Raw genomic sequence first — 17,606 nt, 5'->3', positions numbered from 1 at the left:
AGTGTGTTAGATTAAGATACATCCCACAGGCATAACCATCATGCATAGAGTGGGTCTCACAGGTAACAGAAGAGACCAACTAAAGGCACAATAGAGAGGAGAGTACTGGAATGCCACATTCACTATGTGAGAATGATGTGAAAGTACAATCCCTAAGGTACTAAATACAACATCCATTGATGAGTGTTCACATGAGGAAAATCCCTTCTCCAACTAGAAGGTAAAAAGTGCTTGTGAATAAGGTAGTGTTCGCATAATTATTCTAGGTGATGACCCAGTGTCTGTCTAGTTTCATTCAGCACATGGAGCCAATGCAATTTGTCATTGACATTTTGCTTCATGACCTCCCTACCATTGCCACCAAGATAACACAACTCTCTCGGTGCTTTAGCAGGCACTTCTTCAGAAAGATGCAGAGATTGCCGAGTTGCATCAATGGATCCACATCCTAGAGACTTGATCATGATTATCTAGCAATGGGCGACTTATACACCTCGTGGGAATACCACACTTGAGCTCTCTTGTATAGAAAAAAAAAGGTAAGTTGTATTTCATAGTTGTATATGGCAGCAAGTATTCAAGTTGTACTCTATAGAAACAATGTTTTATCACATACAAGGTAGTTTAGTAGGTTACTTTTTGCTCCTGTACTTGAGTGACTTATGTTTTTTCTCTAGAGAGATTTTTTTAATTTTCTCTAGACTAGACTTTCTGTGGAGACTTCTTGGACCTTGGCAGCATAGAAACATGAAACGGGGAACGGGAACGGGAAACGGGGACGGGGACGGAGACGCCAAAGCTAGGGAATGGGGACGTGGGAACAGGAACTGCATTTAAAAAATTAAAATTCATGAAAAAATAATAATATTTCACTCATAATCCATGTGGACTCTGGAGTGTTAAAACTTAAAACCAAGGTATATAATCCACAAGGACAAATCATTTTAAGTTTTAACTTTAAGATATCATGCATCATTCTAAAACTACTCATTAGAAATTGAATTGCAACTTACAAGGCTCAAGAGGTAAGCTATTCAATTATAATTAATAAAATCCATAATACATATGCCATAAATGATAAAACAATGAACAATGAACTAAACTTTAAAGTCTAAGCTAAAAGAACATGCCTATGGTCCCATTGCCAAAAAACTTAAAAAAATTACAAATATGAAATTGAAGTCTAATCTTTGAAAGAACATGCTCATTGCCCCAAAAAAGACTACAAATATAAAGTCTAATCTCTAAACTGAAGTAAAATGCGGCATGCCAAAATAGCCCAAAGGGCAACTGCAAGACTGTAAGACTCAAGTACAAATATAATATCGGCATGGCACAACTGTCAACAGCCCAAGTGTCACACTGTCATCAATGATCATAATATCATATACAATGTAAATGTGTCATGCATCATGAGACTCATGATAAGTAAACTAAATCAAAGATCATGATCATGATCTAAGGCTGCTCTAGCTACTCCTGAAGTGCCAGCCTCATCATCATGTGTACCATGAATTGCTGCATCTCCCTCAACATCAGCATGTGTCTCCTCTTCTTGCTGCATCTCCCACTCTGTGAATGGATCGGGCTTTGTTGTCATACTGTTACATAACATCCTCAAATTAGTACTGACGAATACTAGATCGTTTGCCCTCTCCACACCAAGACAATTCCTCTTCTTTGAAGCAATGTGAGCGTATGTACTCCATAATTGCTCCAAACAAGAGGAGCTAACTGACTGACTCAAAATACAGATGGCTAGTTGTTGCAACTCAGGACCATCCAAACCATAGTCCTCCTACCACAAAGCTGCCCCAATCTTACAGCGATCCTCCTATGCATCCCCACAACCAAAAGAACCCCAAAAGGTCCTATAACATGAAAGTTGATCTCTGATCTTTCGTCTAGTGCCATGATCAGGCACTAGACGAGACAATATAAGTCTCCATGCATCCATAACCTCAGTGTCATTTTCCTGACCCTTGCCGTGGAACTCAGGATCCACAACAAATGCAGCTGCATGCATGGGTGAGCTATAGGAGTTCCACCTCGTCACAACTAAATGGCGTATCTCCTCATACGCCTCATCATTTGGTGCCAACTCTTGCAACTTTTCATTCAGCCTATCCATAGCCTCATATACCTTGCCAATGCAAGGTTGCATAGCATCCATAACCCTCAATAAATGTACAATAGGTGATACCATAGCATCTATCCGCTTTACATCATCCCAAAAAGTGGAGTTATTTGTTTTCTCCAAGCATAAGATACCTGTAGGAGTATCTGTCAATGTTGATGAGGTAAACTCATCACTAAGAAATAACTGCCTCAAGGCACCACTGCATTCCTTAACCTGCCTAGCATCAAGAAGTTAAAGGCAAATTTGGTATCAAAGTATTTTAAAAGTGTCTTCTTCGACCGCAAAGAGAAGTGATGGCGAAGAAACTGGTGATTCAAAACAAAGCTAACCATTTGAGCTCCTTGCTCTATGACAAGTGGAATCCATGACAGGTTACCAATATCCTTTAGTAGGTTGTTCAAGCAATGAGCCATACAATATGAAACTGTGATATGCGGATAATATCCCTGGATAATAGCACCTGTTGCCCTATTTGCGGGCTCTCCATTTGCAACAAATCCCACAACATGCTCTGGGCCAATAAGCTCAACACCTGTAACCCACTCTGCTGCAAGTACATCTACTGACTTTCTTATCCCCGATGCATCATGTGAAGATATGAAATACATTTCTCCACGAGAATAAGCAACCATACCATGAATGGATCGCTTGCGTGTATCACTCCAACCATCAGCAATCAAGGAAACTCCATTTTTAGTCCACATGCTCTTTCTAGTCACTGCTGCTTGCCCAACAAGGCGCTTTTCCTTGTCGAGCAAAGTGGTGCGTAAGGTCTCTGATGATGGAGGTACATACGAAGGGCCATACTCACTAATCTTCTTGCACATCAATTTAAAATACTCTGACCTGGCTGCACGAAATTGAATGTGGTCATGATTAAAAAAGCGTGCCACTCATATATTCACCTCTTCCTTCTTCTTGGGATCCCAACTAGCATCAAGTGTGCTCTGTCTACGTGCAACATGTGGCGTTGTTGATGCCATGGCCGATGCAATGCCTGCAGTACGTGTGGAGGTAGCACTTTCTGATACTGACCCTGCTCTAGATACATCTGATGAGGATGGTGTCACAAAAGTTGTAGGGTCAACTACAACACGTCGTGGTCTAGATGCAAGATAAGCTTGTTGACCTGCTACACGGTCACGAAGCTCCCTTTGCTGTTCCAAGGTTACATCCCGATAAAACTGTACCTCTAAATTTGGCTCATATAGGAGATGAGCTCGGACCTGATTATGCATAAATATTAAAATGGAACAAGTGACAATTGGTATTCCATATTCTAATATTTAAGTAACTTTGAAAATTTAAAATCAATAAAAATTCGAAATACAAATGCTCGGCTCAATGGATTACCTTGTTTGCTCCACTAGTTCGCTTATATGGGCAAAGCTTGCAAGTCCATGGTCGAGATCCTCCACCACTCAATGGGTGGTCAGCATTTACTTCTTTCCATCATGACCAATCATCGGACCTTCTTCCTCGACCACCAACCCGACGAGCAGGGCGGGAAGATGAAGCCATTTCAGGCTGAAAATTGAAGGCCCAAGAGTCGAGAGAAGGAAAAATTGAAGGCTGAAAATTGAAGGCTCAAGAGTCAAGACTCACTCAAGAGTCGAGAGAGAAGGGAAAAGGAGAGAAGGGAGAAGAAGAAGAAAAGAGGAGAACTTGGAACTTGGAGAAGAAGGAAGACTCAAGAGAAGAGGAGAAGAAGGAAGAGAAGGGAGAAGGTTCAAGAAAGAAGGAAGAAGAGAAGGGAGAAGTGAAGAGAAGGTAGAAGGAAGAAGAGAAGGAAGAGAAGGAAGAGAAAGAAGAGAAAGAAGAAGAAGGAAGAGAAGGAAGAGGTTGGAGGTGGGAGAAGACGGGATGGCCGCTGGCGGCTGGGGTTTGGCACAGGCTGCAGTGCAGCACGGAACGGGGGCGCGCAGGCGATCTAGAGCGGGAGCAGCGGCACTGGGCAGATGATCTGGAGCGGGAGCAGGAGGCGGTTGCAAATCATCCAGGCAGGATCAGCGGGCGGTCGGCCGCAGGTAAGTGGTGCCACATGGCATTCCCTGTTTGAAACGGGACAGGGAACATTCCACCAATTCGGAACGTGGTCCACGACGGATTCGTGCCGGGGACGGCAATTCCACGTGCCAGGGGGGCCGTTTCGGCCGTTTCCTGTCACTATGCTTGGCGGACACGACTTAGACCTGCCTCAAGAACCACCTTGCTAGAGATTTTTTCCTCTAGGCTTTCTGAGCAATGTAACAGAAGCTCAATACATAACCAACCAAGATGCATACATCGCTGACAACATCGTGATAGAGATAGATGCCGGCCCAAGAGGAATATCAAATCAACCCACAAATATCAACTGCATACATAAAGCATGACAAGAGCATGTACATGTCACCAAGTCCCATGGTCTCATTGGAAGACCCTCAAACTCAACTAGTAGTGGCTCCCACTGGAATAAAATTCGAATGCCGAACGAGCAAATAAAGCTCAAAACATCATGTGGAAGGCATGCATACATCCAAGATCCAAGTAGCATATATCCAGGAGCATCTGACCCAAGTAACTTGCAAAGCTCTTACTAGAGCATCAAATAGCCACACATAACAATAAATGACAGCCAATGTCAAGATTCAAAAGCTACAACAGCAATCTGGAAGCATAACCAAGCATGTAAGTTCAATGGTATACCCCAGTGTAGCATCCAAAGTGCTTGGGAAGCATCAACAAGCAATAGGCATGAAGTTTCTTTGATAAAATAGCATTCAGCCCTCCTTATTACAGCAATAAAAAACCTTTGTAAAACTGAGCAAAAAAGTGCTCAAATCAGTCCCACCGCATTCCAATACATTGGCACAACATCCCCAAATGATCCGATATCAAATAGACATCACGGGAAGTATAAGTGACCTCCAAACAATGAGTGAAATGTTGTCCTGAACTGTATGACAGCAAACTGTCAAAAACTATGGGCCAGTGGTGGCTAATCCTAGGAGCTTCAAATGAGGCCTAACTCAGTCCCAGAGCGTTGAATACAATGCCAAGTGAATGCCCAAGAGTGCTCAAGAGCTTAAGAGCTGAAGATGAGGAGTAAGCTAATCAAGGATGGAGGGCAGCAAACTGACACAATCCACACTGATTTGCTGGCCACTCCTGCTGCCATTGCTGAGTTGGATGTGGCACTAGGGAAGCTCAAGTAGGTCTCAAGGAAGCCCTAGAACAAGCCTCAAGTGACAAGAAGAAGTCGGGAAGAAGGTAGAGCTCAATGCATACCTCAGGGTAAAGAATCCATGGCTACCATTGAAACTATGAGCTAAAGGTATTCTCCATAAGCTAAAGCAATATTGGGTCAGGCTCGAGCTCTCGGGGAAGATGGCTCTGATACCAATTAAAGGGAGTGAGCCTTGAAGTGAAATAATTGAATGGAAGCAAGAGCTATGGTGAAAGGAGCAAGAGAGAGAGAGAGAGACACACACACACACACATACAAGATGTGGAAACTCCAACAGTCACAATGTATGACCATCCTTCCATTTATTCAAATGTCACTGAAAGAATAAAGAATGAAGTGACAATGATGGACACCTGCCACCTACAATGTACAGGTGTGCGGGTATGTAGATACTGCAATGTAACTAATACACAACCGGCTAGGCACAAGCACCTTTACCCCCAACACAAAGGTGCTAGCCTGCAAAACACAAGGTAGACAAGTGACTGGAGCAGAAACACAGCCTATACACATGCTGAACACTAATCAACCAGCCCTGAAAGTTGCCACTCTAGCTGAAATGCAGCCTGTCAGTTCTCAGCTAATGGTGTCATCAGCAAAGAAGTGTCATGCAGCACTAAGAAACTGCTGCCAGCGGAAAATGCAGTTGCCAAGGGTATCACCAGCAGCCTAGGACTGCCACCCAGCATAACTGCAGCTATGGAGGGGTGTTCAATGGAAAGAACACAGCTATTATGGCTGTAGACAGGCCATCCTGCACTCAAAAATACAAAAATGCAGATTGGCAACACTTGATGATACCACCTAGCTTGCTGTTGCATGGACTAATACTCCTCTTCAGTCGACTCCAGCTCATACCAAGGTGAATGATATCATGTGAGAGCGCACAACAGAAAGAAATGTAAGCATGGAGTGAATAGAGAAGGAGGAGACAAAAAGAAACACACAAGGAACAAACTGACAAGAGACTAAATGATACAAGGCTACAACCATCAGCCCCAGGGCGTAGTTCAGAGCATGAGTTTGGGTGGCAGAAAAAAGCAAGGGGATGGAACAAAAGAATGAGGTGGGCTGGCTGAATGAACAGTGGATAATGGATGAGCGGAGTGAGGGGCAAGCTGCCTATAAGTAGCCAAACTGAAGCCCCAACTGGTATACTGGCTGGCCAGTCCCAAAAAATTGGCGCCCGGGTCAACGCACCCAAATGACAAAATGATCACAGTGCCAGAAATGAAATACACTAGTGTCACCTCCACCTAAAGTATCTAGGACTGATAAAATGACAAACAAACACAATGTGAGAGCTCCAAATATCCTCATCTAACTCAAATGGAGGCTCAAAGGCAGGATATGACCACACATGACATACATGACTACTAACACAAAGATACCTAACTAATCTTCTTGGCAATTCGGACTTAACTATCGTACCTTGAGCATAGTGTATAATGCATGTTCATGTGAATCAAGTTGAGTCCCAAGAGGATCAAGCACCCAATAATCAGTAAGCTGGCCATAAATGCAGCCACCCAATGGGATAATGAGCCACCCATCTGGCGACTAAAGCCTAATGAAATGCGCAATAAATACAATGATATTACCCATGATATGCATAAAACTAATAGTAATTTGGTAGTTGCCTAGTATAGATGTAGAAAGATGGGTTTTGTCCATGGCAGTGTATGGACTCCAAAGCACTATCTTGCAACATGTGAAGCAGCCCAGTTGGTGAGGAGAGCACCCATCAAGGCTAGCTCCTATGCTGTTGTAGGTTTGGAAGCTTGAGCCCTCACTGACACAATTGGAGTTTTAAAACCTCATTGGGAACCTTGATATTGGTATATGTCAAAGGCTTACTTTAAAAGAAAATTCTATTAAAAGGTGCATCAGTGAAAACTATCACCGAGTAAAATACAAATGTGTAAAATCCCAAAACATGAATTAAAATTTTCTACAGCAGTGAGTGCCCTTCAGTGTACGCCACTCTTGCCGATCACTGGTCTTGTATTATCCACTCACTTGTATGATGGGACCAGATTTACGGAGACTTTTGGTATTGTCAAGACCTTTGATGTTGTTTTTCCACTCCTTGGGTTACCATAGCCTATTTTTCACACTCTAGATGGTAACCCTTGGTGATGCTACAAAACCGCACCTTGGCATCTTTCCCTGATTCCCCCAAGGAGGCTTTCTTTATATGTGACGTAAACACTTTCTGCACCAGCCATGCTGTCAAGCCCATGTGCTTCCATGTTAATATACACGACAAAAATTTTTCCAGCAAAAGAGAATTATATTAAAATAAGACCTCAGAAAGATAAAATCAGACACTTTATTTGCCCCACACAAAGAAAAACCAATAATAAGGACATTGAGACACGTGCCCATAAGTGCCTTCAATTGGAGATACAGAATGATGAGTCCATGCTGCAGGAAGCCACTTTGCCAGACCAAAATCTGAGATCTGTGTAAGCAAAGGAAGTTACATATTAAGTATTAAACATTTGAACAAGAGAGAATATTACGCGTGAAGGGAAAAGAGAGAAGCGGCAACCTGTGGTTCAAATTCAGTGTCAAGTAAAATGTTTGAAGCCTTTATGTCTCTGTGGATAATTCGACGCTGACAATGTTCATGTAGATATTGGAGTCCTCTAGCTGTACCAATGGCCACCTTGTTCCTTGAGGACCAGTCCAGGATTTTTGGTCTTGTACCTGATAAAGTAGGCTATTGACTCTAAGGGACCCACATGACAAATATATGAAAAATAAACATACAAATTTATGAAGAATTAAGATTCCTGACAAGACCAATCTCCAGTATATAAGGAAACATAATATCTCAAGCAATGCAATCTACAGAGGACAGTAGAATAGAATAATAATCACCATGGAGGAAGTTTGCAAGACTTCCATTAGGGCAGAAGTTATATATCAAGTACAATCCACCTTCAAGACAAAATCCAACCAAGGGTGTAATGTTGGGATGGCAAACATGGGCCATTATTCCAATTTCTACTAAAAAATCCTTTTCCTTCTGCTCCTCAGCATCAGATTGAGAAAGTTTTTTGATAGCTATGATCTGACCATCTTCAAGGGTACCTTTGAACACTTTACCATACCCACCCTTTCCCACAATATTTTCTGCCAGAAATTGCAACATTTTATGCATGCAGTTGTTTTCAACTCAAAATTACTGGATAAGATCAATAATGATTCTTTATTTTAAAAACCTGGACGGAAGCTGCTGGTCGCACAAGTGATCTCTTGAAAGGTGAAGCATCTCCAAGCAGGTGCGATAAAATTTTCTTTCTCTGGCAGGATTTTACTGCTTCCTTGCAATGTTGGAACCCCGCTTGAAGGGCAAAAACTTATACTTGATGAAAGAGCATGGAACTTGGATTTTGTAGGTCTCTGTGTATGTTTAGAACCTAGACTTTTCCACATAGAGAGGCAATTTTTATAATGAAGTTTGACTGTTGATTCATCATCATTCTCATCATTGCCATTCTCATCCACACTTGAGGATTTTTGAAGTAGAGCTTCTGTAGATAACGATGATGAACATTTCAAAACATCTTCAGCAAAATTCACTTTCTCTGATATCACATTTCTCTGTTTGAGCAAAGCACTAGTAGGCATCTGTATCCCATCTTCATGATTGATTTCATCATTTACTTTCAAGTGCAAAGCAATGGCAGCATCTTGTAAGTGAGATGAGGGCACAGAAAGCACACGTCTTTGAAACGAAGTTAATGTCCTTGCAACATCATTTTTGAATCTATCTTGCATGTCCGTAACTGCATTACAGAACAAGAGAATTAAAAATTCTGAAGTAGCGATATAATCTCATTAGAACAATATGTTTGCACATTCATTTATATTAGTGGACTAACAAATAAGAAAAGAGGAACAGGTTTCTTAAGCTTGGGGGTCCATTATGTGGGGATTCATCATGAAACATGCACAAACATGGGAGCATGATTCCTAAATGCATAGTTAGCTTATAAAATCACCCTAAAAATTGAAAAAAACTCACCATTTTCCTTATCCAGGTAATCTCAATGTATTGCATCCAGATTGCAATACAAGATAAAGAAATACCACAAGAGGTGCCAGTTTTTGGGGACACTATGCTGTTCATCGTTCAAGATTGCGTGGTAAATTTGTATTTTCAGTTTATGTAATAACTACTCTTGCTGTAATTAGTGCTTAAACAAGTTATTACCACCCTATCTAAGGAGAAAGGTTATTTTCATCATTACTACTGTGTTTTGTTGTTTGCAGCAATCATTTGCATCCTACTGACAGTTTCTAACATGCTACCTATTATTTGAGTTGTCCCAAACTTGTTCAGATGATCCAAACTCTCCAAATCTATGTGTGCTACAACCATACACTTCCGAAGTTGTCTACCGCATTTCAAGATCTGTCAAAGCACAACACACTCTCCAACTCATATTGTCTGCCCTGGTCCTAGAGATTGGAGTTCGAGGTTCAATATTCACCTTGCATAGTGTGTTTGCTGCATTGAGCATTGTATTATTCTTCATTCATCTTCAATGTTTATTGTCTCTCAGTTATCCTAACCCTACTAAGTTCTTTTAGCAATGTGTGCTTTGTTGTACAATTGTGCTTGTTATCTATAGATGAGTATTTCTTTACAACCCCACCTTGGATACTCCCCATGTCCATCGTTGTACATCAGTCTTTTCTAACCAGTAGACCAATGGATCCCAAACAGGTGAAGCACAACCAATGCGACACCTTTTTTCTTGTGTTTTCTTGTAGGTATTCTTCAAGAGCGTCTATGGCCGATGCATATGATTGGGAGGATCATGTGAATTAGGACCATGAAGACCATCATAGTTTTGATCAAGACCATGAAGATCAGCATTCATAGAGTGATGACTGCGAGGATCGTTGGACAGATCATGACTGACCACCATCCTATAGCAACTAAAGGTAAGAAATTTGTAGTTGATCCACAAGGTAGCACATTTTCAATTTATTGTGGCTTGCATGCAAGAGATTGAAGACCCAATTGTGCCCGGATTGTGGTACAATCTAGGGGCAAATTGATTTTATGAGGTGCTGGTCATTCTTGACAGCAATTGTATTGACAATTAAAGGAGATCCACAAGTATCTCAGTGTACTTCGATTTTCTACCAATACAAGTTAAAGAAATACTACAAGGAGCATCAGTTGTTGGGGCCAATCATGTGTCTACTGTCCAAGATTAAGTGGTAAAGTTTGCATTTTCAGATTTGTGTATTTATTGCTTGCTGCAATTTGTGGTAAATCAGGTCATTTACCACCTTATATGAGAAGGAAGGCTGGTTTCACAACAGCTTTATGGGATCAACTGAATGCCACATCCCACTCTTTTCTCTTTTGAGTTGTGTCGATTCTATGCTTGTACATGTTACATGCATCCACACTCCCATAGAGGTTTGGAAGAGATTGGTGCCTCTCTACCAGATCCAAACATTTGGCATCATCTCTCTCTCGAGTTGAAGCTACAACAACTCTCTCTTGCGAATTTCCCCCACGATGAGGAATCGCATCGACAAGATGGAGGAGATTCAGGATAAGCTTATATCCCTTGGTAAGGTTGTTCCTCTAGAGAACCTAGCTATGTCGTTTCTCTCACATCTTCCATCACCAACATATGATGTGTTCTACACCACTCTTCTTACCTCTCGTACACAAGACTATCACTTGGTAGGGGTTGGTCCCATTGATGCTTGAGCAAGATACGTGTCACAAGGAGATTGATTCTGGTGGAGTCAAAGCACATAGCCGTACTTTTGTGCATCACATACAAGTGAAGGACAAACCAAAAAGAAGAAAGGGAAGAAGAAGAAATCAAAGTCATCTATAAGGGGAAGCACAAAATCCAAAGTATCCTCACTATGGGAAGACCTCGCACCCCAAGGACAACTGTTGGAAGAAATACCCTCACCTTCGTCCAAGAGCAAAGGATGAATCTACATCAGAGCCTTTGTTGACCTCTACATTGAAACCAATTATTATCACCAAATCAATGTTTCTTCACATTCATTGGGTGGAGGAGCTTTCTTCAGCTGTCTCATCTTCTAAGCAGCCTTGGCTCATTGACAACGTGCATCAAGTCATATGACTCCTCTGTTACAAGAGTCATTCTTGCAATAGGTTGGCAAGAAAGGTGGCTATACATGCTTCATTCCCCTTCCATTGTAAAGAGCCCTCCAAGGCAATTTCCATTGCCATACCTATTCCCAATTGTGCACCACCTATCCCATAGGTTCCATCTGAAACCTGTTTCTACCATTTTACAAAACTCGTATGAAACATACGAAACTTGTTTCATACCTCCCATTTCAGAAACCCTTGAAAACTATGGATGAGGTACCTCCACCTATATCCATCATGCTTGAATGATCACCGAAGGAAAAGAAAACTTCTGTGTTCTTTTATTGTTGTTCTCCTAATCATTGGTATCTTATTACATTGTGGCAGCTTATTGGAAAATCTAGGTCTCCCCATTTCAATGGCACAAAAGGAGAGATAATAGTGACTCAAGACACATAGCTTGGCTCACAGGCAAAGGCCCTGCTTGTGGCTACGAGTTTAAAGCAAGGATTTTCTCCTTCTACCTTACAATAGTGAGGTAAGGGATGATTGAGACAATTGACCTTTCGCAGTCTAAGAGGATAGCTAACACCACCACGGTTCATTTGGACAGCTAGACATAGATCGGACATAAACGAGTAGACTACCCCAACCTCAAAGACTCTAATACTCTCAAAGGTAAGCTGGAGAGATTTCAAGGAGACTTGTTGTGCACAAACAAGGAGAGAGACTTTCTTAGCATACTCTCAAAGGTAGATCAAAGAGATTTCAAGGAGACTCGCTATGCACAAACAAGGAGAGAGATTTTCTTAGCTATCCAGGAAATGGGCATCTTCCACTGGAGACCTCAGTTACTTCGGCATTATAGCACACCAAATTGGCTTTTTATTCAGCTCATTATTGATGGTAGGCACACAAAAAAACAAGAATAGGTCTCTCTATAAATGGTATGTGTTGAATGAGAAAAAAATTCGCAAATCAAGGATATGATAGTGTCAAAAAAAGAGAAGCATGTGCCAGTCATAAATTGCAGGCAATTTGGTGTGCAACAGGACAAAGATCGTTCAAAACCTCACAAATAGCTCTAGAATAGTATCAATACTCCCAAGTGCAATGACATAAAGCCCTGAGGAGTACTAGGGATTCTTGTGTATAAAGACCTAGCTCTTGCAAGGACAGTTTCAAGGAGGGACTACACAAACCACAACTTTTACGGTTTCCAAAGGACATATCTAAGGCTTGCGGTCTAATGTGCTGCAGTTTACTGCCCAAAGACCAAAACCCTATATCAAGCATCAGCGCCTAGAAGTTAATGATCAAGGCCAAAACCCCATATCAAGCATCAGCGCCTAGAAGTTAATGATCAAGGCAAGTTTACTGCCCAAAGACCAAAACCCCATATCAAGCATCAGCGCCTAGAAGTTAATGATCAAGGCAAGTTTTCATAATGTTCATGCCTACCATTGCTAGCTTAAGACTTTATGGCAGCAGAGTGAAGTGAGCAATTTTGTTAATAACCAATCATCTTTTGTGTTATCATAAGTTCCAAGCCTCTCAAAATCCAGACTACTACTACAGTCCCGCATTGACACTTACTGAAAGAAGATAGTTCTACAATTCATGTAATGGGATTTCAAACATGCTATTTCACCATCTTACAGCTTCCATGTAACCCCTCTGAGCAGGCGCCTTTGCCTCATTCAAATAGCTCATCAGATGGGCATTGGAAAATATCAGTTCAAATTGGTATGAAGTGAGTAGGAACAGTCCCTGGCTGGCCTTGACAGCCTTCCATTTTAATCATTGTGCACGGATAGGCTTCAGGGACTTTCTGCTGCTGTGACAGCAGGTGTGTATGTGCAAACCATATCTCAACTAGGTGATGGTAGGAGTAATTGCTTAACAATGCATATCATGGTAGGAGCAATTGCTAAACAATGCATGTTTCTTTGGTAGATGAGACACATTTTGGATGTATAAGGATGTCAAACTTGGATCTGTGAAGCCCCAGATTGGGAATTCCAACAACATCATGAGCTTCTGCGAAGGAGGGACTGTACACCTAGCTACCTAGGTGTGTTTGGGGGCCCCTGCCCCCAGCCACACCTAGCTAGGAATGCAATGCCTCCTAAGGAGAAGCTCAAGATGTTGAACACTATAGGGAAACACAAGGGAAAAGAGGCCCTTTTCCCACATGGGAAAATGTCAAAAACTTCTTGTCATGGCATTCTGAAAGCTAGTAGCAATCTGCATCCACTAAAGCTATGTTGTTACGTATGATTGGGGTTAGTCCCTTTTGAATGTCCTCTTAAATAACAACCACAACATTTAACGATCTGATGGGAGAAGTGTCCTCAAAAATGCAAGTATAGACTCTCATTTTTGCACGGTGCAACTTGCACTGGATATCGTGATTGTACACACACACACACACACACACACACACACTCTCTCTCTCTCTCTCTCTCTCTCTCTCTCTCTCTCTCTCTCTCTCTCTCTCTCTCTCTCTCTCTCTCTCTCTCTATAAAATTATACACTCTCTCTCAACAATTTGCATCAGACTTCCGCTTTCAAAGATCTGTGTTTATGATCCAGAAACGAAGAAATGATTGGCATCGAGGCATTCCCTTCTAAATGCTCAGGAATTAGTGGTGCAGTAAATAAAATTGGCTGTGCTTGATTGAAAGAAAGAAGAACATTACCAGCTTAATTATGTTGCCTGCTGCCCGCGCTTCTCCCCGGAATACTTGGCAGCCCTCGCTTCAGAGACTGTGTATGGATTCAAGAGTAGTGAATCAGGAATGGACTCCATCAGGACTCATGATGATGTGTTGGGGAAATTGCAGCTGAAGTTTTGTCCTAGAGGCAAAAAAATGCCGGCACCACAGACACACACAAAGAGAGAGAGAGAGAGAGAGTGTGTGTGTGTGTGCGTGTGTGTGTGTGTGAGAGAGAGAGAGAGAGAGCAGTGTAATCACTTAATTAGAGGTATAATCGGAGAAAGCGTGGCAGTAAGAGACAAAATTATGTCCGCCTGCAGGCGTTCTTGAGAGAGAGAGAGAGAGAGAGAGAAAATGTAAGACACAAGACACAATTATGTATGTTGCATGTGAATACCCGAAAGAAAGGTGGTGATGCATCTCTCTCTCTCTCTCTCTTTCTCTCTCTCTCTCTCTCGATGTTCACTAAAAAACCAAAGTTTTATATAGAACGATTTGCCCTTTTTTTTTCTTTTTTAAAACATTCACAGCTTAAAGAATAAGGCATAAACCTTGAATTTTATAAAATGTTTTAATTTAAAAAATGGTAAATACATGGAATTTGATTCAAAAAATCTCCATGGCAGTGAGAGAGAGAGAGAGAGAGTGGTATAATCTCTCCACCAAATCACTCTTGTTGCAAAATGATTTGCAATTGTTTCCCATTTCACCCTTCCTCCTCCAATTGTTTAACGGGGGCTTCTCATGGAGCTTTTCAACATAGAAAGAGCAATAGTTTTGAAAAAAATTTCCTCCACGTGATGCATTTGCGAAAAGCCCACTAGCTTGTTTGGTGAGATTGTGCATTCTCTATAGCAAAAGTTTCAAAGATACATGTTCATTTTGATTACTTTCTCTTATGATAAATTATCATTTCCCCTTTTGATCTTGGCCTTTGGCAAGGAGGAAATCTTCAATCTTGTAGGACTTCAACTTAAATTTTGTAATAAATCTGGGAGAGAAGGGCCAATCATCTCTCAATGAGACAGAAAAACTATTTCTACTCAACTTCTTTCTTAGGTGAACAAGCTAAATTTTGGGAGACATCTAGGGGAAGAGCCATTTGAGCTTGCATAGATCCCAAAAAAAAATCCATATTCTAATCCCCTTGTCAAACAAGGCTTTAGATAATTTAATGTTTACCAATACTAGGGATGGGCCATCTTGAATAGGTAATCAACTGCAGTAAATTGAAAGAGCTAATGGGTAACCAACTTGCCCACTTGTCCACCTCCTTAGGTCATATAGTGGGAGAAGATGGAATCAAAGTGGATCCTAAGAAGGTGCAATGCATCAAAGAATGGCCTACCCCAACTAATTCTACTTCTTTAAGAGGTTTTCTTGGATTATAATATTTTTACCATAGGTTTATGAAGAATTATGCTCATGTTATAGCTACTCTTACCAATCAGCTAAAAAAATAGGCCTTCTTTTGGGACAAAATCACTGACAAGAGCTTTAATGAGCTGAAGAAATTGCTTGTTTCAGCACCAATACTAGTTTGCCTTGATTTTTCCAAGACTTTTGCCATCTACGTGGATGCTAGTGGTAGAGGTTTAGGGGCTGTTTTGGTTCAAGAGCATGGTGTCATTGCATTTGAGAGTAGAAAATTCGATGATGATAAAGAGAGGAAGATGCATGTATATGAGCAAGTGATGCTTGCTATTCTACATGTGATCAAGCAATGGCATCATTATCTCTATGGAACACATTTTAAAGTCAAAGGCGATCATAGGGTGTTGAGGTACATAGATGCCAGCAATTTGGTATGATTCAATCCAATCTTTGAGAAAGACAACTCACAGTTGAGGGCATTCCAAGTTGTTAAGCCATTTGTAGGCAAAGGCAAAGGTATGATTAACAAGCCTAGGTACCCCCAGTGTGCATTCTTTGTGCTATGTAGTCATCTTATCCCCATTAGACCAAACAAAATCCTTGAACAAATTTTTATTTGATTCCAAGTTGATTTGCCAAAAGGAAATATTGAGGCCACAAATACTATTATAGATTGAAGAACATGATGAAGAACTATTACCTTTTCCATGAATAGGGCCAATTTACCATCAAGCTTCTCATAGAGCTAGTCAAGTAAACATTTGTTTGCTAGTAATTCCAATACCCACAGGGCAAGCAAGATATCTTAGAATATTCCAAGCCCTAAATCTTTCAACCAAAAATTGTTTAGCACCAATTTGCATTCTAAAAAGTGGAGCTTCACAACCTGTGTCTTAATGATACTAAATTTAGACCCAAATTTGATGTAGAACTGATCATATATTTTAAAGAGGGTAGAAATGCTTGCTTCATCCTCCATTATGATGTTAGCATTATCATCTATGAAAATCTTGTCACTAAATATAGAACCATCTAGGAGGGAAAGTCGAAGATAGGGTCGATGACTAAGGCAAACAATAGTGGGGGTAGGGGGCATCCCTACCTGATTGAGTACTCTTTTTAATCAACATAAAATAGAAAACCTACAAAACTATTTTTAGTTTAAATGTCTTACTTGCCAGGAAAAGGGTGACTAAGACATTGTGTCAAAAAATAACTTATGGGTTTTGGGCATCTCATTTGGGCTACTAGATTCATGGTTCTCATATCTTGGTGAGGCTACTCGCAAGAATTGATTGAAGCCCTAGCTTGGTCCCATGAATGCACATTCATAGCTATTTTGTTACAATGGAAAGTAAACAAAACGTGATTTAAACATAGTTTTATAGGTCTTCCATTTTAGGTTGAAATGTCTCAATTATGCACCTTTTATACCATTATAGTAGTTATTTTGAATACCTGAGTTCCTAATCCTACGTAAACTAAGCGTTAAAATGGCTTCTCATGACAATTTTAGGCTAGAAAAAAGAATGTACATGATTCTTGCTTTTCTTAACATAAAAGGACTTGAATTTAGATAAATTATGACAATGCCACTCATTGCTCATGGCACTTTTGGGGTCTTAAGAAGCATAATTTCACATATTTTATCAAATGTCCTAATTAGAATTTTTAAAAATATATTCAAACTAGCAAGGTAATCTTTTAAAGAATGGTCTATAAACTTTGAATTTAATAATTAGATGATGTAAAACATGATGCGAGGTTCATGTGACAAAGTTGCCCACCATCTTTCAAACTACTCTTTGGTGAAGAATTTTTGGTATTGTGATCACATTTTAAACACTTTTAATGGAGCTCTTGAGAACTCAAAACCTATGTAAAGCTAGGAGACCTTGCTCCTAGTTGCTCTTTAGTGTCCATGCAACTAAATGAGGCTAGAGGTTTTCATTAAATGCATTTGAGCTTTCATACATAGGCTCACATCAATAGAGGATATCATAGATATGCTAAGTTCTCTCAGCCATTATC

At 40.7% G+C, this 17,606-nt stretch overlaps 1 protein-coding gene and 1 pseudogene across 3 annotated transcripts in view; both read right to left on the bottom strand.

Annotated features, from left to right (window-relative positions):
* LOC148009226 (putative receptor-like serine/threonine-protein kinase At5g57670) overlaps positions 1 to 14,544 on the bottom strand; it is a 51,380-nt gene extending 36,836 nt beyond the window's left edge. The window contains exons 1-5 of one of the 3 annotated variants that reach the window (XR_015689862.1): positions 14,184 to 14,543; positions 8,600 to 9,166; positions 8,256 to 8,510; positions 7,924 to 8,081; positions 7,754 to 7,833 (exon numbers count right to left, since the gene is read on the bottom strand). Coding sequence is in view for 2 of the 3 variants with exons in the window: in XM_087673675.1 (XP_087529801.1) it covers positions 7,754 to 7,833; positions 7,924 to 8,081; positions 8,256 to 8,510; positions 8,600 to 9,158 (1,052 nt within the window). In the remaining variant the exon portion in view is untranslated. Of the gene's footprint in view, positions 1 to 7,753; positions 7,834 to 7,923; positions 8,082 to 8,255; positions 8,511 to 8,599; positions 9,167 to 14,183 lie in introns of all 3 variants that reach the window. The other 2 variants (XM_087673675.1, XM_087673676.1) reach the window with 2 other exon arrangements.
* LOC148009227 (uncharacterized) lies at positions 2,513 to 3,123 on the bottom strand (annotated as a pseudogene).
* Positions 14,545 to 17,606: the final 3,062 nt, after the last annotated feature.

Source organism: Lygodium microphyllum, unplaced genomic scaffold (genome assembly GCF_053477565.2).
Source record: "Lygodium microphyllum isolate KBCC unplaced genomic scaffold, Lygodium_microphyllum_v1.1.10 scaffold_32, whole genome shotgun sequence".
Taxonomy (NCBI): Eukaryota; Viridiplantae; Streptophyta; class Polypodiopsida; order Schizaeales; family Lygodiaceae; genus Lygodium; species Lygodium microphyllum.
The sequence above is the reverse complement of the archived record's forward strand: the minus strand, read 5'-3'. Positions and strand labels throughout refer to the sequence as shown.